This window comes from Gnatocerus cornutus, chromosome 4 (assembly GCF_029298725.1).
Source record: "Gnatocerus cornutus isolate USDA-ARS CGAHR chromosome 4, icGnaCorn1.1, whole genome shotgun sequence".
Taxonomy (NCBI): domain Eukaryota; kingdom Metazoa; phylum Arthropoda; class Insecta; order Coleoptera; family Tenebrionidae; genus Gnatocerus; species Gnatocerus cornutus.
Genome location: NC_142236.1, coordinates 16,617,159 through 16,638,904, shown reverse-complemented (window position 1 = coordinate 16,638,904; position 21,746 = coordinate 16,617,159). Strand labels below are relative to the sequence as shown.

At 32.1% G+C, this 21,746-nt stretch overlaps 2 protein-coding genes across 2 annotated transcripts in view; one reads left to right on the top strand and one right to left on the bottom strand.

Moving 5' to 3' along the window:
• Nucleotides 1-1,883, top strand: part of LOC148176454 (acyl-CoA Delta-9 desaturase-like) — a 31,941-nt gene extending 30,058 nt beyond the window's left edge. Inside the window, exons 4-6 of the mRNA XM_088033669.1 lie at nt 909-1,114; nt 1,166-1,351; nt 1,405-1,883. Of these exons, the coding sequence (XP_087889795.1) occupies nt 909-1,114; nt 1,166-1,351; nt 1,405-1,720 (708 nt within the window). The 3' untranslated portion in view covers nt 1,721-1,883. The remainder of the gene's footprint in view (nt 1-908; nt 1,115-1,165; nt 1,352-1,404) is intronic.
• Nucleotides 1,884-4,949: 3,066 nt separating this feature from the next.
• Nucleotides 4,950-16,913, bottom strand: LOC148176453 (carboxypeptidase E-like). The gene is made up of 8 exons (XM_088033668.1): nt 16,565-16,913; nt 11,260-11,456; nt 11,057-11,212; nt 10,842-11,008; nt 10,507-10,786; nt 10,323-10,449; nt 5,494-5,648; nt 4,950-5,300 (listed from the first exon to the last, which is right to left on the bottom strand). Exons 1-8 carry the CDS (start codon nt 16,782-16,784, stop codon nt 5,172-5,174), a joined length of 1,431 nt encoding a protein of 476 aa, XP_087889794.1. The 5' UTR covers nt 16,785-16,913; the 3' UTR covers nt 4,950-5,171.
• Between the last annotated feature and the right edge of the window lie 4,833 nt (nt 16,914-21,746).

Here is a 21,746-nt window from a genome sequence, read left to right as displayed (position 1 = left end):
CTTTAGACTGTGTGTTAACAGGGTTTGTTTAGACCTTTTGTTTAGATCGTTTTTATTAAGCCTTTGTTTAGACTGTTTTAAAAGACTATTTTTAACACCGTTGATTTATATCTTAAAATTTTTCAGATTCATGACATCTTTTAGATTCATTACAACTTTTAGATTCTTTGGATCCTTTAGATGGTTCAGATTCTAAGATCCTTTATTTTTTATATCCTTTCAATGTTTCAGATTTTTTAGATCCTTTAGATCTTTTAAATTCTTCAGATTTTTCAAATCCTTAAGATCCCTGTTTGTATACCCCGTTTGTTTAGATCTTTAGATGTTTATATTCTTTTTACAAATTTTAACATTTTTGGTTCGATCCATTTTTTAGACTGTTTACAGCGCTTGTTTAGACTATTTAATAAAACCGTTTTTAAAACCGTTTGTTTAAACAGGTGTCCCATATCGGAAAAAGCTGTGAATGTGTAAATTGCTAAAAAAAAAAAGTTCCAACTCCAACAGACACTGAGAAAAGACTTGACAAAGTTGACCAATCACAAGGCCGCGTGGAAATAGTCTGGAGGATTCACTCGCGTGTTGCTAAGAGACCAGTTTAAATTTTCTCTTTTGAATTTTGTATAAACAATCTGGTCGAATGTATATTTGATTGACGTTAGAATGACAGGCTTCAATAAATCCAACTCATATTGAATTTAGTGTGCAACATTGGTTGACGAGCGTTAAATGACAAATGACATGGCGGGAAGACAATTGACACAGTAGAAAGCCAAGTGGAGTGTGTCAATGACGTTTCTTTCAGTTTCCCTCGCTTGTTGGTTTCGTAGTTGGTGTTTGGTGTATTATCAAATATCTTAATACGGCTTCTTTCCAAAAAGGAAATCTAAAGCTTCACTTCTTTCCAGCGACATGTCTACGTCTGGGCCCTCGACCACCGCGTCCACCACAAATACAGCGAAACCGACGCAGACCCCCACAACGCGAAAAGAGGCTTCTTATTCTCCCACGTCGGATGGTTAGTCCTAACCCCACACCCAGATGTCGTTGAAAAAAGGAAAGCCATCGATATGAGCGACCTCGAAGAAGACCCCATCATCATGTGGCAAAAAAAGTACATCTTCTTCCACCAAAAAAAAGATATTTTCTAAGTTTTTTTTTCCAGACTGTATCCTCTACTTTTCTTCGTCTTCGTCATTTTCCTCCCAGTATACATTCCAATGTACTACTGGAATGAAAGCCTCTGGAACTCTTTCTGGGTGAACTTCAATGCGCGATTCTGCATCACTCTAAACATCGCGTTCTTCGTCAACAGCGTGGCGCACATGTGGGGGCAGAAGCCGTACGACAGGTAACACACAGGTGGTCACAAATTCACCCTTTCTACCTTTTCGCATCTTGTAGATACATCAGTCCGGTGGAAAACCTCGCCGTATCTCTGGCAGCTTTGGGCGAGGGATGGCACAATTTCCACCACGTCTTCCCGTACGACTACAGAGCTGGAGAACTCGGAAACACGTACAATCCCTCGACAGCTTTCATCGATTTCTTCGCCAAAATCGGATGGGCCTATGACTTAAAATTTGCTTCCGATTCAATGATCAAGAGAAGAGCCCAGAAAACGGGCGATGGGAGTCACCTGTGGGGGTACGGCGACTCTGACATCGAGAAGGAGGATTTGGAAGAGTTGGAAAGTTTAGCCAAGCCTAAGTGTCAGTGATCAGTATTAGCGGGTACAAATAATTCTCAATAGTTTAGATTTATTTACTTATTTGGCATGTGCTTTTAATTTAGTTGTGTTAACTTTTGGGAATTCTGTTTGCTAACCGCACTTTTGTATTTCAGATTTGTTGAGAATAAAATTGTGCCATTTTGTAGGGCAATGGGTGGACTTTATTTAATTTCCCACCTTTTATTCAAAAGTCGCTTTCTGTTTGGTTAAGTAGCCAAAGACTTTAACGAACAAATTGGGTAATAAATGTTAAAAAAATGCTAAAATCTTCCCCAATGAAGCTGTAGTTTTGTAATTTGTTTTATAAAATTATCAGTTCAAAACTAAATTTAGACAATTTGTAGCTTATAACTCTTAAAATTAATGAGTTAGAGGAATAAATAAAACGCTTTGATTAAATTGCTGAATTTTATTCGGGCTTTCATTTAAGGATTTCTAAAATCTTTTCCAAACAAGCAATAAATTTGTAATTTGGTGTTGCTACTCGGCAGTCTGCAGTTTGCAAATCCAGAAATTTTGGAGCTTATAACTCTTAAAATAAACATCTCAGAGGAGTTAATAAAACGCTTTGATAAAATTGCTAAATTTCATTTGATCTTTCAATATAAAACTTCTAAAATCGTCTTCAATGAAGCAATAATTTTATAATTTGGTGTGTCTAGTAAACAGTTTAAAGCTAGCAAATACTAAAAATTTAAAGCTTCAACTTTCAATGTAAATAATTGACGAGAGTTTATTGAACACTGAAGAAATTTTTTACTTTTATTCGATCAAAATTTTTTAAAATCGCTTCCACCGAAGATGTAATTGTGTAATTTATTATGTCTAATAAGCAGTTAGAAACTTCTAAATGTTGAAAATTTGGAGTTTATAACTTTTAAATTAAACAATTGCTGAATATTATTTGGTCTTTCAATTAAAAATTTCTCACAAATTTCCCCAACGACGCTATAATTTTGTAATTTGGTGTACATAATCAGCAGTAGGTAGCTTGCAAATACTAAAAATTGGGAGCTTATAACTCTTGAAATAAACATGTTAGGGGAGTTATTAAAACGCTTTGAAGAAATAGCTGAATTTTATTTGGTCTTTCAATTAACGATTTCTAAAAGTTTTCCTAGTTAAGCCGTCGATTTATAATTTGACACACGTAGTAAATAATTCAAAGCTAGCAAATCTTGAAAATTTGAAGCTTATAACTCTCAAAATAAATAAATGAAGAGAGTTAGTAGAATGGGGTACTAAAGTTGCCACTTTAAACTTTTCAAAAGTTTCTATAAATTTCCGTGTTTTTTTTTTAATCCAAAGCAGTAAAATTTCCATATTTTACTAGTTTCGACTTGATTAACAACAATGCTAAATTCCAAAATTTTAGAAAAAAAAACAGAATTTTAAAAATTTTCACTTTGAATACGAACCAAAATTTTCTACCACTTTCTATTAAATTCTGTAACTTTGCCAGTTCTAAAATTTTGAGTTTATACTCTTTTGAACTTATTTATTGACTTGTTAAATTTCAAAATTTTAGACCAAAAAACAGAAATTCTAGAAATTTTTATTTTGAAGACAAACCAAAATTTTTCTACGTTTTATTAAATTCGGTAATATTGGCATTTTCAATCCTTAAATAATAAAATTTTAATGTTTTATTTTACACTTATTTATCAAATAGATTTGCAAATTTTACTACTTTTGACTTAATTATCAACTGTGTCAAATTCCAAAATTTTAGAACACTAAAGACAGAATTTTTAGAAATTTTTATTTTGAAGACGAACTAAAAATTTTCACTGCTTTCTTTTTATCCTAAATCAATAGAATTTTGAGATTTTACTGATTTTGACTTATTTATGAATTGTGCTAAATTCAAAAATTTTTAGAACAATTTACTTTGAAACGAACCAAAACTGCAAATTTTTTCGAATTTCTAAAATTTTGATAGTTTTAATCCCAAAAGACTGCCATTTGCAAACTTTACAGTTTTAGACTTATTTATCAATTGTGCTAAATTCAAACAAAAAAACAGCAATTTTTAGAAATTTTTATTTTGAAGACGAACCAAAATTTTCTATAACTTTTATTAAATTCGGTAACTTTGGCAGTAAATCTAAAACAATAAAACTTTAAGGTCATAGTATTTTTGACTTATTTATCCACTGAGCTTTATTTTAAAATTTTAGACCAAAAAACAGAATTTTAGGTCATTTCACTTTGAAGCGAACTAAAACTTTTCTAAAATGTCTACGAATGTCTGTAATCTTGATAGTTTTGATACCAAAACAGTGAAATTTGCAAATTTTACTGCTTTCGAGTTGTTTATCAACTGTGCTAAATTCAAAAATTTTTGAACTAAAAGCAGAATTTCAAATTGAAACAAACCAAAAATTTTTACAAATTTCTGTCATTTTGATAGTTTTAATACGAAAACAGTGAAATTTGCAAATTTCACTACTTTCAACTTGATCATCAATTGTATTAAATTCAAAATTTTAGATCAAAAACAGAATTTTTAGAAATTGTCTTTTAAAAACAAACTAAAAGTTTCCTAACTTTCTATTTAATTTGGTTATTGTGATACTTATTGTGATAATTTTAAGGTATATTATTTTCACCATATTTATCAACTGTGCTAGATTCCAAAAAAAGAGATTTTTTAGTTACTTTTTATTTGAAAAAATAATTTTTTCCAAAGTTTTCTATGAATTGCTGTAATTTGGATGTTTTAATCCAAAAACAGTGAAATTTGCAAATTTTACAACTTTCGACTTGTTTATCAACTGTGCCAAAATTTTAGATTAAAAAAAATTTTTTTAAAAAAATTTTCAAAAATTTTCATTTTGAAGACAAACCTGATTTCTAAAGTTTTTCTGTAAAAGTAGAATTTAAAGCGAATCTAAGAAGAATTTGGACGAAAAATAAGCTATAACAAAGAAGATCAAAAGACAATACAAAAAGAACCTATAAAACACAAGAATAAGAAAAATGTAAAAAAATGTAGTGAAACCAAAGAATAACCAAAAAAAATTGTTACATAACACTGACGAAAAGAAACGTCTGAGGAAAATCCGAAAAAAATTTAGAGCATCCAAGGAGAATTTAATAAAATTACAAACAAATCCAAAGACTATTATATATAAATATAAATATAAAATAAATAAAAAAAATAGAAGAAAAATTGCAAAAATCTCCACAGAACCAGCGAAGTAATACAAAAAAATTGTATACATATCTTCCTTTATTTAAATGATCACAGAGAAATAAACTTACAACGTTTCAACGACACAAGTAGAATAAATAATTTTATTAAAAATAACTCGAACTTCGCTCCTAACAGTAACTTATTACATGTACGATATTATATAGTTCCGTGTGTACTAATCAGAAGATTTGAACGAAATTGTATTTGTAGACACACAGTGAGAAGTAACTAAATCGGAAGTTAATCAATCGCTATTGGTTCTCTATTCATATTTATCCAGTTTGTCCACGATCCTGGGACTTCCCCGAGCGAATTATCTAATTTCGAATCCTCGTAATTATTGGATTGAATTCTCATATATGCTGGCACCTACAATTGATTAGAGTTAACTGAAGAATGAAGACACAGAGGAAGAGGAAAACGACGAAATTAACATGATCATAAATATATTACAGGAAAGAAAAACTTAAGAAGAATACAGAAATAGAAGGAAATCAATACTGGAATGTTATTATAAATAATAAAAATCTTCTTGATATAGTGGTAGGAAGCGGAAACTTGCCGAGATGGGCTTCAGGGCGAAGTCAACTCGCTGAGCTGGGGAATGGGGGCGGTTGGTCACCGTCACCAGCCGGGAGTGGGGCAAGTAGCCGTCTTTGTAAGCGGTGATTTTGTACTGGCCAGGGGTGAGAAGGCGGAAGTAGTCTCCGTCGTGGACTGAAAAGAGGAGGAAATTATTAATAAACTTGGTCTCGTTTCGCGCAGAATTTTCCGAGGAAATCATATTGCCGAATTGAATATTTAGAATTTGTAATATCCGGAGAATTTAAACAAGTTTTCAATTTTTTTTAAACAGTAATGGAGTGTTTGGTATAAAACCAGCGACTATTTATAAATTTTGTGACGAAAAGTAAAACGGAATTCTATTCATTTTCCAAATTTTTTGCTTCTGTGGATTCTCCAGGTTCCTTCTTCCTTTTTTCTTTCATTATCAGATTCAATGGATTATTCAATTTTCCTTTATGTAGCTTCTCCTGTACTGGTTATCTAGACTCTTCAATTTCTAGATTGGCTAGATTCTCCAGAACCTCTTAAGTTTTCCAAATCATTTACTTCAAAATACTCGGTGATTAAGGATATCCAGATTATCCAAGCTCTCAACAGAATATTCCGTTTTCCAGTCTTTCCAGTTAATGGCCTGCAGACTTTACAGAATTTCCAGTTTCTCTACGTTCGTAAAATTTCCGTAATTTTTTAAATTATCCAGATTCTCCAGGTTTGTTAGTTTTCTCCAAATTCTCATTCCATTCTTATTTCTCCGAATCCTTTAGTTTTTCCTTGTTTTCAAGATTTGGAAAATTCTGTTCTTCATAAAACTAGACCATGGTCTCCCTGGAGGTTCCAAATTGTATTTTTCTTCTTCGGAGTTTTTGAAATTTTCCATATTATTCAGATTCTCTAGTTTATCCAAATTTTCCAGATTCTTTAGTTTTTTCAGCAACAGTTGACTTGTGTCATTGCGAATCAGACTGATGCTACCTTAGCAACCTGCGTCAACGCAATTTTGCGCCACTGACTTGAAATCGCTCTCTTACTTTCTACGTTCTTCGGGCTTGTAATGATTATCTAAATCTTCAAATTCTTCAGTTTCTCCTGGTTATCCAAGCTGTTTAGTTGTGCAGACTCTTCAGACTCTTTTTCATTTGATACTAAAAGTTCTCTAAATTCTCAAATTTTTCCAAATGCGTGAAGTTTTTCCAAATTTGCAAAAATCCCCACGTTATCCAGATCCTTTATCAGAAGATAAAACCTCTAAAAAGAGGTAATTTTCAACTACTATAAGATTTCCATACCTTGTAGATTCTTCATTTCTTAATTGGATCTTGTGGTCTTCAATTTCATTCTTCAAGTTACCTAAAATCTTCAAATTTCCATGATCAACCAGATTTTTCGCCTTCTTCAAATTGTCCAGGTTTCCTAGATTTTCGAGGTTCTTCTGTTAGTCGATTCGTCCTTTTTTTCTTTTTCGGATTCATAGAATGATTTAAACTCCTTGGTTTAGACAAAATGTTTAAATTCTTTAGATTCTCCAGATTATCCGGGCTTTTAATTCAATATTCAGTTTATTCTTTCTTTTCACATAATGCCGCTTCAAACTTCTGCAAAATTTTCAAGTTGTTCAAATTTCTCTTATTTTTAAAGTAATCCACATTCTCCAGGTTTTCCAGTCTTCTCCAAATTCTTCAGGTGATCCAGATCCATTCTTATTACTTTCTTGTTTTCCAATTTAGGACGATCTGTTGATTCTTCAAGTTGTCCAGAGACCAAGGCTCCCTGGAGGTTTCAAATTGTATTTTTCTTCTTCGGTTACATGCAAGTTTCCAATATATTATTTATTATGTATACAGATTCTGAAAATTATCCAGATTTTCCAGACTCTCTAGTTTCTTCCTTAACTTTCTTTTTTCATTTCTGCCTTCTTCGGATTCATATAATGTTTTTTTTGCATTTGTCAGAATCTTCATATTCTCCAGGTTATCCTGGCTGTTTAGTTGTGCAGATTTTTCAGTTTTACTAGATTAGTCACTTTAGAATATCCAGTTTTTCCTATTTTTCACGTTAACTAGATTGTTCGTCTTCCAGAAGTCTAACAAATTTGTAACTATGTCAGATTTTGACGATTTTTTATTTCTTCTTTGGATTCTTAGGATTCTAAATTTTCAAAATTTTTAAATTCTTCAAGGTATCCAGAATCTTCTGATTTCCGTTCTCCTCTAGACTTTTCACCTTCTTCAATATGTCCAGGTTTCCTAGATTTTCGAGGTTCTTCTGATAGTCGATTTCCCCTTTTCTTCTTTTTTGGATTCATAGAATGATTTAGATTTCTTGGTTTAGACAAAACGTTTAAATTCTTTAGACTCTCCAGATTATCCGGGCTTTTAATCCAACATTCAGTTATCCATTCTTTTCACATAATGCCGCTGCAGACTTCTGCAAAATTTTCAAGTTCTTCAAATTTCTCAAATTTTTCAAATAATCCACATTCTCCAGGTTTTCCAGTCTTCTCCAAATTCTTCAGGTCATCCAGATCCATTCTTATTACTTTTTTGTTTTTCCAGTTTAAGGACGATCTGTTGATTCTTCAAGTTGTCCAAAGACCAGAGCTCCCTGGAGGTTTCAAATTGTATTTTTTTTCTTCGGTTTCTTTGAAAGTTTCCAATATATGATTTATTATGTATACAGATTGTGTAAATTATCCAGATTTTCCAGACTCTTTAGTTTCTTCCTTAAGTTTTTTTTTTCATTTCTGCCTTCTTCGGATTCATATAATGATTTTTTTTGCATTTGTCAGAATCTTCATATTCTCCAGATTATCCAGGCTGTTTAGTTGTGCATATTTTTCAGTTTTACTGGATTAGTCACTTTAGAATATCCAGTTTTTCCTATTTTTTACGTTAACTAGATTGTTCGTCTTCCAGAAGTCTAACAAATTTGTAACTATGTCAGATCTTGACGATTTTTTATTTCTTCTTTGGATCCTTGAGATCTTCAATTATCAAAATTTTTAAATTCTTCAAGGTATCCAGAATCTTCAGATTTCCGTGCTCTTCCAGACTTTTCGCCTTCTTCAAATTGTCCAGGTTTCCTAGATTTTCGAGGTTCTTCTGATAGTCGATTTCCCCTTTTCTTCTTTTTTGGATTCATAGAATGATTTAGATTTCTTGGTTTAGACAAAATGTTTAAATTCTTTAGATTCTCCAGATTATCCGGGCTTTTAATCCAATATTCAGTTTATCCATTCTTTTCACATAATGCCGCTGCAGACTTCTGCAAAATTTCCAAGTTCTTCAAGTTTCTCTAATTTTTCAAGTAATCCACATTCTCCAGGTTTTCTAGTCTTCTCCAAATTCTTCAGGTGATCCAGATCCATTCTTATTACTTTCTTGTTTTCCAATTTAGGACGATCTGTTAATTCTTCAAGTTGTCCAGAGACCAAAGGCTCCCTGGAGGTTTCAAATTGTATTTTTCTTCTTCGGTTTCTTGAAAGTTTCCAATATATTATTATTATGTATACAGATTCTGTAAATTATCCAGATTTTCCAGACTCTCTAGTTTCTTCCTTAAGTTTCTTTTTTCATTTCTGCCTTCTTCGGATTCATATAATGATTTTTTTTTGCATTTGTCAGAATCTTCAAATTCTCCAGGTTATCCAGGCTGTTTAGTTGTGCAGATTTTTCAGATTTACTAGATTAGTCACTTTAGAATATCCAGTTTTTCCTATTTTCCACGTTATCTAGATTTTTCGTCTTCCAGAGGTCTAACAAATTTGTAACTATGTCAGATCTTGACGATTTTTGATTTCTTCTTTGGATCCTTGACATCTTCAATTTTCAAAATTCTTCAAGTTGTCCAGAATCTTCAGATTTCCGTGGCCTTCCAGACTTTTTGCTTTCTTCATGTTGTCCACCTTTCCCAGATTCTCTAAGTTTTTACTCCCTCTGCCCCTTCTTTGTATTGGTTGGATAATTCGAACTTTTCGAATTCATAATATTCTTCAAATTCTTCAGACCATCCAGAATTTTCAGTTATCTTCTGTTTTTGATTTTTCTTTGGCCTTCAGGTTCTTTAGAAGTTTCAAGTTCGTTAATTGTCCAAAGTTTTCAGGTTCTTCCTTTATGTTTTCCTACCTCCCTTGTTATTTATTTCAATAATTTACATTAACCAGAATCTTTAAACTTTTCAGATTCTCCAGATCATCCAAGTTTTTAACAGGATATTTAGTTTTTTCAATCTTTACACAACATTTTTCCGGATCTCCAGAGTTTTCAAGTTCGTGTTCAAAATATCCAGATTATGCAGATTCTTCAGATTTCTTTAATTCTTCAAGTTATCCAGCTTCTCCAGACTATTGAAATTTCGTGGTTTTGCAGATTTTCCACCTTCAAACTGTCAAGGTTTTCCAATTTCTTCGGTTTTTCCAAGTTTCCTTTGCTTCCTTTCTTTCTCCTTCTTCCAATTCTTTAAATTCTCAAGGTTTTTTACAAGTTTTTAAAATTCTTTCTTTTTCTTCACATTTTTTAAAAGATTTTCCAACTTGTCAGGATTTTCCAAATTTTCTATCATCCAATCCTTCTTCTAATTCTTCTCCATCTTCGTTAAGTTGTCATCTGAAGCTTCAAAATTTGCTTTTTGGCCTCTTGAATTGAAATCACACTTTTCCGTTGTGTACATGGCAACGGTAACCCTACTTTTGTTGGTGGCGCCATCTATTAAAAGATTTGAAAATGGCAAATAATGTCAAAGAATTGACAGACCAACATTTTTAATTCAGTTTTAGATGATTTATGGGTCTTAAAACGTTTCACAAATTTCGCCGAAATTCGCACCTACCTGAAGTAATGTCGTGTTGTACATCTTGGAAATTCCCATTCGTCACATTTTTAACATGAACTACAGCATTGGCAATCCCCCGTTTCGAAACACTGTCATAAACAATCCCTTTGATCCCAATATGACTCTAAAATCATACAGAAAAACAATTTTTCCAGTCTTGATTTTACCTCATTTACCCTACTTGCCATATGTAATTAAGCAACGCTTCTTTGTTCCTCTCCCACTCAACTTGGAGAGTCTTAGCCGGAGGATACTTCTCGCAGCCGAGCTCCAAAGTGATCTCAAAGTCGTTACTGGACAAGTAATTGAAATCTTGCATTCCTCCAGCCAGACTGTACCATTTCGCCCCATTGGTAATGCCACCTTGTTTCCCAAAACGGTTACTATCGACGTCTCCACAACCTCTTCTTTTCGGACTCGCCATGTCTTGGTGCTTGGTGGAGTACGCGAGAGCCAAATGCCTGGAAGACAAGATGGCGGCTACAAACAAAATGGCGGTGCGGTGGTAAAAACTACCTGAAGGTCTCATCGTCTGGTGTCTCCGAATACTCGTCTTTGTGACTCCCCGTCTTGCTCTCGTCGTAGGGATAATTAGCCACCAGGTCGCCCCCATGGAGGTTCGCCGACAACACAAAAGGAATCTGCATTATCAACCGAATCACTGCTTTAGTCTCCGGTTGTAACTAAAAAAAGAAATTAGTAATTCCTCTAAGACGCTCGGTAGAAATTACAGGCTCCTTCAACCGCGTCAGCTGCCCCAAAACATGATTATTATGATCAATATGATTCTCCTCATTACTAAACATAATTCGGTCCAAATTCGGGAAATTCCGATTCAGATCCACGGAATTATTATTCGTGCGCCCAATCAAGTAGTCTTTGCCTCCCTGGAATCAAAGTGTCAAAGAAGGATAATTGGAGTAATCAATCTTACCGTGTCAGTAGCAAGTTGCCAACCGTCGGGATTCATTGTTGGCATCAGATGAATTCGAGTCTTCTCGATCAGAGATTGGATGTTGGCATTACCTGACATGTATTGTTCGCATAAGTAATCGGCTAATTTCAGGAGGAGCTCTCGGCCGAGGACTTCGTTGCCGTGCATGTTGGCTATGTACTTGAATTCCGGTTTCACTGAAAAAGAGAAGTTTCAAATTTCGCGGGTTTTTAACCTCACTTTTGAGGGTGTGTGACTTTAAGTGCGATGAGGAGTGTCGGAAAAATTTTGAATTGCGGGAAACGTCGATTGGAACGTGACTTTTGCGCTGACTGTGCGTTAAAAACAGATTTCCACTTTTAAAATAAAAATAAAAATGATTTTGTGTCAACACTGTCAAAGAATTGTCGGATTAACCTTGTTAATTCAAGTTTGGATGGAACATCGGCCAAAAGCTTTTTACAAATCTCGCCGTTATTTTACGGCTCTCTAGCAAATGCCGCACACTGTATTTAAAACGTCTTCTTTTGACACAAAGATTGCGCCACTTTTAAGTCAATTTTTTTTCAGAAAATTTAAAAATAAATGAAATCTAGAACCTGACATCGAGATGACGCCACTTTTAAGTCGAATTTTGCGGGAAATTTAAAAACAAGCGTGATTTTTCGTAAAATCTTGTAATTTTAACATTTTTGAAGCTCAAGATTTCACACAAACACAGATAACGCCACATTTAAGTCACATTTTGCGAAAAATTGAAAAAAACAATTTTTTTCGTTGTCCGATAATTTTAATAACGTGTCCACAAAATTTTCATTTAGGGTAGGCTTTGACAAAATTTACGTAAGTCGAGAAAAATTTGACAATAGTTTGACATTTGTCATTTGATTTAATTTCAATTAGTTTTCAATACAATATTGATTCTGGAAAGACACACGATACATTTTCTCTTATTTGCACCTCGTAATGTTACATATTTTCATAAAAAAATTGAGGTTATATCAAAAACAAAATTTCACTCCGACATGACTTCTAGGTTTGTCTCTCTCTTTCATGGCCTACCTTAAACAAAAATTTTGTGGCTCACATGATATATTTGAAGTTTTAGTAATAACACAGAAATGGCGCCAATTTAAAATCAAATTTTCCGGGAAATAAAAAAAGTGATATTTTTTATTTTTTGACATTTGAATTTGAAGTTAAAACTAGATTCAGACACAATACCAGTTTTACGTCAAATTTTCCTAAAATTTTGAAAATTTTGTCATATTTGAAAGTGAAGGTTTTACTGAGAGATGGCGGCACTTTAAATTTGGCGGGAAATTTAAAACAAAACGTGTTTTTTCTATAAAATCCTGTATTTTTTGACACATTTGCAGTTCAAGACTTGAGATTTTAAAATAATGGTCGCTCGAAATTTTTATCGTCAAATTATGCTCGATTTTGCTGCGCTTGTGGAAAAAACTGTTTGCTATTCGTGCGAAATTCATGTCAAGTACACGACGTGTTGTAGCCACGTCTCGTGCGTAAAGCACATTTTTCCAGTTTGTTGCAAAAATAGCTGCTTGACACCTTGAATACCTATTTTACAAAGAATTTTCCAGGAAATCCAGTCCGAAAAAAATGAATTCCGGACTTTTGCCACTTTTTCATCCGGAGCATTAATTTAAATCCAAATAAAAATTGATTTTTGAAAATTCTCTGTACAATACTCCAAATCGCCCATAAAAATGGAATTAAATTTTGCCCGCTAATATATGTCATCTATTGGGATTGAAATAATTTCCGGAATATACATAAAATCCAGGAATTCTCAAGAGAATTCATATTTAGACTTTTTCTGCTTATATTTTCTGATAGGAAATTTGCAACTCAACGGTAAAATTAGATTTCCGGATAAATTCCGGGTTGGATATCTCCGGAACTCTACTAAATTATCAAAAAATGGTACCTGAGATCGAGTTTTTGAATCCAGTTTTTATATCGCTTTTAAAAAGAAAATTTTTGATTCTCAAAACTAATTTGAAAACCAAAAAATCTGCTCGCAATTTAAATTAAATTTTACTCAGTTTAGATTGATTAAACCAAAACCACCAAAATATGGAAGTGGCTTTAAATTGATTAATTTAAGGTCGACGGTTTTGAGGTTGCCTTTATTTTACTAGGAAAATCGATTGTGCATTTGGATCTTTTTTGCTAATGTCTGTCTACTGATAATTACAAAAATTTGATAAAAAAATAATTTCCGGCTAAGTTCTGGGCTATCATACATATCAAAACATGTTTAAAGGAGCCGGACTATTCTTAATTTTGATTCAATTATGGAAGTGCTAAAAAGGTCTATGTTTTCTTTAAATTTTCTTTAGATTCTCTAGATTTACATTTATTTGTCTCTATTGTTTTGAGGATTTTCTAAATATTCTGTGAATTGATTTTTTTGTTTAGGTTATTCTGATTCTTTTTTAATTGTCTAGATTCTCCTCATATTCACTGCATATTCGATTTTTTTTTAATTTTTTTCTTTTTTTCTTTAGAATTTCCGTCGATTTTATTTAAATTCACTTAATATTCTGTTCGGTTCCTTTTGGGCTTACATTATTCTTTGGATTATTTTTGATTCACATTCTATTTATTTCACTTGGTCCCTGAATTTCCTTTATATTTTCCGTAGATTCTGTTTAGATATATTTTCTTTGTGTTTTAAGTAAGCAATGATTGTTTTTAGAGCCTGCCGGCTTACATTTTTCAAATTCTTCTTGGATTTTTAATTTGTTTTTAAATTCTCTTTACAATTTCTGTAGACTTCCCTTAAATTCTCGAAAATTTTCTTCTTAAATCTTATTTTTTGTGCGAGTAGATAGATTTCAAAGTTACATTTTTACAAGATAATTTGGAATTTCGAAAATAGTCAACAACTTTTGGAAAAAAATTGTATAAAGAATGGAAAGTCATTTCTAAAATAGAATGGCCTCCTGATTCTGAATCTAAAGTCCGTTATGCTCCAACAGGTCCGGATTCAGAGATATTCTTGAAAAACGGTTTCTTAAGGTTCTACTGTACAAAAATTTCTTTTTTTCAGTTTTTCTTGAAAACTTCTGGAATTGCTTGGCAGTGTTTTGGAAAGCCAATTTTATGAGCTTTCCAACGACTTATAAACTGATCGCTACAATTAGTACTTATAATGATATTTTAGATAAACTGATTTCATGTCTCAAAAAAAAATTGTTTTTAGTGATTTTCATACGCATTTTTACATATAACTCAGGAATTATTATATCGATTTTTTTTTATAATGCATCGTTGATAAAACTAAAATCTTGCCTTTTTGACGTGTTGACAAATCAACTGTCGCAAGCAAAAACCAATAATCTTTTTTTTTTTAATTTACACTGGACCTAGAAATGACTTATTTAAAATGCCATCATAAATAATTTTAACATTATACTTGTCATTTATCTTTTTGTTATTTAAAAATCTTCAAATAAATGACAAAAGTAGAGTTGAAATCATTTGTTAAAGCGTTTTAAATAAGTCATTTCTAGGCCCCGTGAAAAATTTACTGTGTTTTTGCTTGGAGCAGCCGAAACGTATTGCCATCTCTTATCGTTTAGAAGTTTCAGAACAAAAACCACGGAGTTTTTCATAAAATTAAAATTGTTATAATTTTTAACAATCAATGCCATTGCCTACAAAATTGTCATTTCTGAACCCATAATGGGGCGGTTTACAGAAGCTACGTTAAATCTTTAATTTCGATTAAATACCCAACATCATGTTAAAGTGTCATGTGATCGTTTTTCCGCCAATCAAGTGTCACCAATAGTCAAATTAGTTGCGAGATTAACTTAATTTTAATTAAATTATGGTACAGGGTCCGGCAACACTTGTGTCCACCCCAAAATCGTCCTAAATTTTAAAGATAAAATTTTGAAAATTTGCATACGCTCAACAGTTGACAAAGCTCTAGATGTGACGCAAAAATTTGTTTCTTATCACTGATAGTTTTGGCGTAGCGACGCCTTAATTTAAATGTGTTAAAAATATCTCAGTTGTTATTTTAGATTTAATGCAAATTGTCTTCAAAATTTGAGAAAAAAATGCTGTTTTATCAAGTAGTTTCCAATTTCATTACGTCAAAGTTGGGAACTACGTTTACACCCATCTGTCAGCATCTTGTGTCACAAATGACATCTATCCTTTGGCTCGCTTTAGATTGTAACAAAAGTCTTAATTGGTGAAATTATCGCTTTGTCGATATTAATTAATGATTTCTGGTGTCCATAAAGTGCAACATGCCCGTGTTAATCAAAATTAACCTTTATAAGAGGGAATGAAGTGACTTGTGAAATTTTGGTGTAAACGTAGTTTGCCACTGGGCCGTCATAATTTTGAAAACTAACTTGATAAAACAGCGTTTTTTTCGCAAATTTTAAACACAATTTGCATTGGATTTAAAATAAAATCTCAGATATTTGTATCACAGTTATGTTGAAAAAAAATTGAATTCAAAAAACTACAATTTTGTGAACATTAAAATCAAAATTTTAGAAAATCTTCGATAGTTAACATAAAAATCAGTCCAAATTTTTTGTCATGTCACTTCTAAAGGACAAGAGATAATGACATGTTTAACACCGCTTTGGAAAGCAGAGATCTCAACCTTCATTATAACATATTACAATAAAAAAACAAAGTACCAATTTAGGAGTTACATGCAACAAAGGATCAAAAAGTTTTCAAAACTGTTCGTTTTTTTCAAATATCTTGGCGAAAACTAACTCTCCCGGTAACTTCTAAAGTTCGTTAAGAAGCTTATATAATTATCCTCCCAACGATGTATTGTAAAGTTTCATGATTTTGCAAGTTCTTACGCAAAACCGAAAAAAGTAAACCCGGTGTTCTCAAAAGCAACTTATTTTTAAATTTATTTTAAAGCCCCCAAAACGGGCTTCGAATTCTGAATCAGAAAACAATCCTACTTAAGAAATGACTTTCCACCAGTCCAAATTCCAACCAAATGCATTTAAAATAAATTTTTATATTGTTTATGCACCGCGTTCCACTCTCCATAAAATCGACAAAACTTTATTGATTCATTAACCAAATACTAAAATGAAGAGCCGAGTTTATCTGATAAAAGTGTTAATTACAATAACGTAGGCGAAATCTATGACGTCCCCAAAAACATTTTTTCCTTTCAAACCCAATCAATCTATCTATGACGTCAAACGGCGCGGGAAAATCGATCAAAATCGATCAAAAAAACGCTTAAAAATCCCCACAAAAAAATCAAATTGAAACTTACTAATCTCATGGTGGCCCGGTTTCGTGGAAAACTCGATTACATATAAAGGAATCCCCAAAACAGATGTTTCAGTGAGCGTGTATATCCTCGTGATATTCGGACACCTGTCATTGACATCTTGGAGCACGCGGACCAATTCTTCGTTATTGTGGTGTTTGAATTGAAACTGAAGGGTTCCCGCGGCCAAGAAGGGCACAAGCAACAGAGCTGCTAACACCATGGCACTTCCAGCTGATGCGAAAGGATGACTACAGTTGGAGAGCGTCAAAAATAAGCGTCAATACGCCGGCGCTTGACGTTACGAACAATATGGATTTTCGCTGAAATAGGTATTCAATTAGGGCTGCAAACGCTAAGCGCATCGCGAGGCGTTAAAAGTGACTGAAAAATAATTATCAGGAAGGTTTTTTGAAGAGGTATTTGTGCCAGCACGTTCCAGAACGGTGACGAATGACTAAAATTGAATAAGTAGTTTAGATAATGGGAAATTTGTTGTCGTGGTGGACTTGAGGGAAAAAGTCATGTCGTTGCTAACACCACACCGCGCGGTATCGTGTAAACAGCGACGGACGTTTAAAATGACATGGATATGATACTGCACATCTTGTATTCTTGGGGCAATTAATTCCATATACAGGATGATTTTTTTTTAAACGGCAGGCGTTGTAGAATTTTTATTTATGTATCGATTTCTAAAATTTAAAAAACAAATTAAATGGTTTTTAATTTCCTATAAACTGATGATTTTAAAATTTTTCTAAATGTCTTAGTATCTTTTGGACGGTACTCAACTTTCTTATTTTAAATTGGCACCCATATTTTTTTTTCATAATTTGGAAGATATTAATTTTCTTGATTCAGAAATGTGTAATATGTTCTACTTTTACAAAAAATATTTAAAAAAAAATATCAAAAATGAAAAAATTTAGGCAATAAAAGTTAATAAAATGTCAAATAACACAATATCGGTATTGTAATGTCAAAAAGCAGCAAATAACAGAAAGAACAAGTTTTCTTTCAACAAGATGGGGCTACACCTTACAATACACAATGCATTTCTCGTAGTTGTCAATTGTGCAATGAAAAAAAAAGTATTTTAATTAAATTAGGTAGATGTTTTTTCTGATTTGTAATTATTATTGTTCTTTGTTATTAATAATTTAAAAAAAAAAATGCCAATCCTTTCTGTTATTTGCTGCTTTTTGACATTACAATAACGACATTTTTTTATTTGACACCATGCACCTAGATTTTATTAACTTTTATTGCTTATTTTATTTAATTTTAATAATTTTTTTAAAAATATTTTTGTAAAAGAAGAACATATTACACATTTCTGAATCAAGAAAATTAATATCTTCCAAATTATGAAAAAAAAATGGGTTCCAATTTAAAATAAGAAAGTTGAGTATCGCCCAAAAGATACTAAAACATTTAGAAAAAATTTAAAATCATCAGTTTATAGTAAATTAAAAGCCATTTAATTTGTTTTTTAAATTTTTGAAATCGGTTCATAAATAAAAATTCTACAACGCCTGCCGTTTTTAAAAAATCACCCTGTATCTACAAGATTCTAACAATGATAGGACTAAAAAAAATTAAATAGTATATTATATAACTAGTGCTGAAAGTTGAATGTTTCACACGAATGTGACAGTTGAGTCACGAATCAAGGGCGAGTAGCTTAGTCTCAGGAGTGTAAAATATTCAATTTGCACGTGTTATTCACAATACTTTGCTGTCGATCACGCCTGCTGCTGTCAAAAACAATAAAAAATAAAACAGATAAACCATAATTTATAATACAACTAAAATAGAATAAATTAATACCAAATTAACGCTATCATACGTAGATTACTATATTTTAACACAAAATTGGTATTTTTACACATAGGCGCAGAAGTTCTTTATTTTATCACTAGACGTCATTATTGTCCACCGAGGTAAAACCGAATTTATTTAATTACGTTTTAATTACAAAGTGACATTTATTTTCTCACACGCCATCAAAATAAGTTGACTTATGAAGTATTTCACTAGTTACAAGAAACTGTCAAAATCTGGCATAAGAAAATGTGTCAAATCTGTATTTAAATGCATTTTATTTACTAAATGAGAAAAAATATAGTCAGGAACACAAGGTTTTGGTTTTTTGACCGCTTCTCCTAAACTATTTGTCCTGAAATTTTTTCCAGGTGGTAGATATTAAGCTGTTCTTTCGATTGGTATATAATTCAAAGGTATTAAAAGTCGTTTTTGCCCCGAAAATATTTTTTGAATATCACCCTAAAAAAACAACTGAAAACATTTTTCGGTCAATATCACCTTTATTTCTTAAGCAATTAAGACTCATTTTACGCAGAATTTCACGCTAAATTTAAATTCGTCCTCAAAATACCGGTACGTCAACAAATAACTGAGTGTTTGATTCTATGGTCAATAGCTCGTCGAGTGATAAAATTAATCACTTCTGCTTTTAGTTTCATAAATACTTGGCTACAATTACAGCGTGTTTCATACTATTTTCTACATTACGGCTTTTTTTTAAATTTTGCTTCAAAACTCAAGCTAGGATTCAAGTTGGCACATAACATTATTCATTCTTCATTCATTCATTCAAATAAGACATATTTAGTGACTTCTCATTCCGACACGATTTTTGGTGTCACAATGAAAGTCATAAAAATGATTCTTTTAAGAAAGAAGCTTGTTTGAAAATTTACATTTCGTAATCAAGTTACGAATTGAAGAATGCTTTACTGGGTGCATTTAAAGTTTTTTTTTTCTGGTAATGTCAGTTTAAAAAAAAAGTACTTTGGCTTCTCTACGCTTCCGTATGAAAGTAAGAAAGTAGAAAATATGGAGAAAATAATTTTTTAGGCGACTTAAACTGAAAATGAATTTTTTAGGCCTTAAAAGCGGCCTAAAAGTGAGCCTTTTCTGTCCTCAAACATTTTCGGCCGATCTATAGTGGCGCCATCTATCCATAGTTTTGCATATTACATCAAGATACCGACATTACCATCAATTTTATAATTATTTGGGTAAAATCAAATCGACAAACTGCTCAATCGACAAAGTGCAACAAAGGCGTAAACACTTTTTGGCCTTGGTACATAAGAATCTATTTTTCTGTATAGAACCGAAAAAATTCATGGCAGTTTTAAGAACAGTAAAATCAAACAGATTTAAATCAGGAAAGCAAAATGATCCGCAAGTCCAATGGATCTAAAAATAGAAAATGTGGCAAATCTAAAAAACTAAATAAACTTAATGCGAAATCTGTGAGAAAGAGGTCGAGAACTTCCAATAAGCTTAAGAAAGTAAAAGAATTCAAGAAGTTTAAACAGAAATAAGCAAATAAAAGGGCAATAGTCAACAAATTTTGGTCAAGTTTCTAGAGTAGAATTGCCTCCTAACTCTGAATCCGATGCCCATTTTGTTCTATCGAGTCAGGACTAGATATTATATGTAAAATAAAAAAAATTGTTTTTGAGTAAACGGCGTTTATTTTTCTTTTTTTTAGTTTTGCTTAACAACTTGCAAAATCATAAGACTTTATAATACATCGTTAAAAAGGTTAATAAGCTTCTTAACGAACTGTAGGAGTTTCCGGGAGAGTAAGTTTTCGCCAAAATATTTGAGAAAAACTGATGCAATTTTCGAAAAACGAACGGTTTTGAAAAACTTATTTATATTTTCTTAGAATTCTCAAATTGGTACTTTGTTTTTTTATTGTATGTCGTTTTAAAAGTTAGATTTCTGCTTTCTAACGCTGTGTTAAACACGTTGTTATATCTTGTCATTTATAGAACAAGTTTTGTTGACTTCCAAAGATTTAAAAAAAAAATTAATTTGAGTGCTCACAAAATTGTAGATTTTCGATAAATCTCGCGCTTCTAAATAATTTCACGGGTCAGAATAAAAGATCATACATAAAAATTATGCAACTGTTAAAAATTTGTTAAGCGAGTTTTTTATATTTTAAGACTTTTTTGTATTATCTAGATATATTTTTACCCCAGATAAAAATTCCTGTAAAAATACAAAAAAAAATTTCGGTGACATCCAACTCCCAATTTTGTGCTGATTTTCTAACAGATTGGCGAGTATTTGTGTTCACAGTTCTTCATTGTGTTTCTCAGAAACTTCTGAACAGTTGCTCCATCAGGAAACTAAGAACTCTCATCACCAAAAAAATTTCTAAAATGTGCTTTTCTGGTTAAAGTTAATGCGTGCCGAAAAATTACGCCTAGAATTTCGCCTAGAAATAAAAAAAAATTAAAAAACTTCTTAAAGTTTTTTGACCTGTAGCTAATTTTTAAAGGATAAGAGTTACAATAGACTCTCGATAATTTAAACCTCGATGATTTGAATTTTTCCCCAGTCCCCTCGATTTCTCTTGATAAATTGAAAATTTTTAATGTATTTTGGTCTCCTCGTTAATTTAAAGTAAAATCGAGAACTTTTTCCCCGCCTAAACTCTATAATTTGATTTTTTCCCGCCCGAACTCTCGTTAATTTGAAGTACCTCACGTGAGCGTTCAGGAAAAACAAAAAACTTTTGAACAAGCCATTCTCAAAAATTCCATTGAAGCTTTAAAATCAGGTTTTACAATTTTTTGACTTGTCTTTTAATAAGGGGAAGTTTTGACGTAACATAAATCTGTTTTAGCATAAGAATTAATAGCTTACAAACATACAGGTGTCCGGAAAGTGGCGCACCATCTTAAAAGGGGGTAATTGGGTGATTCCCCGAGTACCAAAAAAATGTAAAAAAAATCCAGACTTTCTGTTTTTGCAGGAGGACCAAAAGAAGATTAGGAAAATGGCAACATTGCTGAACTGTTCCTCCAAAAATTTAAATTTCCAGTATTCAAAGCCAGAGTAACGTTGCTGTTGTATTGTTGGCGTTAGTCAGGTCGGTTCATGAACGAGTCATTATGGTTTCATGTGAACATTGCTACACTGATCGACGATTTTCAGGCATTTTTTACAAAATTTTTCCGTTTTTTTTTGTACAATGCCTTTACGCAAAATGTTCTTTATGTAACAAATTCATTTAAGCCTAAAATTATTGCCCAGAAATCGTTAATTTTGGCATTAAATTTTTACTCTTCAATCCATCATATCTCGAAAAATTGAAGACATGGATTTTTTTAACATTTTTTCGGTGATCTAT

Coding starts and splice junctions, on each gene's coding strand:
- LOC148176453 (XM_088033668.1), bottom strand. CDS start 16,784: ATGGTGTTAGCAGCTCTGTTGCTTGTGCCCTTCTTGGCCGCGGGAACC. Junction 11,009..11,056: donor TGACGCGGTTGAAGGAGCCT/GTAATTTCTACC, acceptor TTCTTTTTTTAG/TTACAACCGGAGACTAAAGC. Junction 10,787..10,841: donor CCAGACGATGAGACCTTCAG/GTAGTTTTTACC, acceptor CTTGTCTTCCAG/GCATTTGGCTCTCGCGTACT.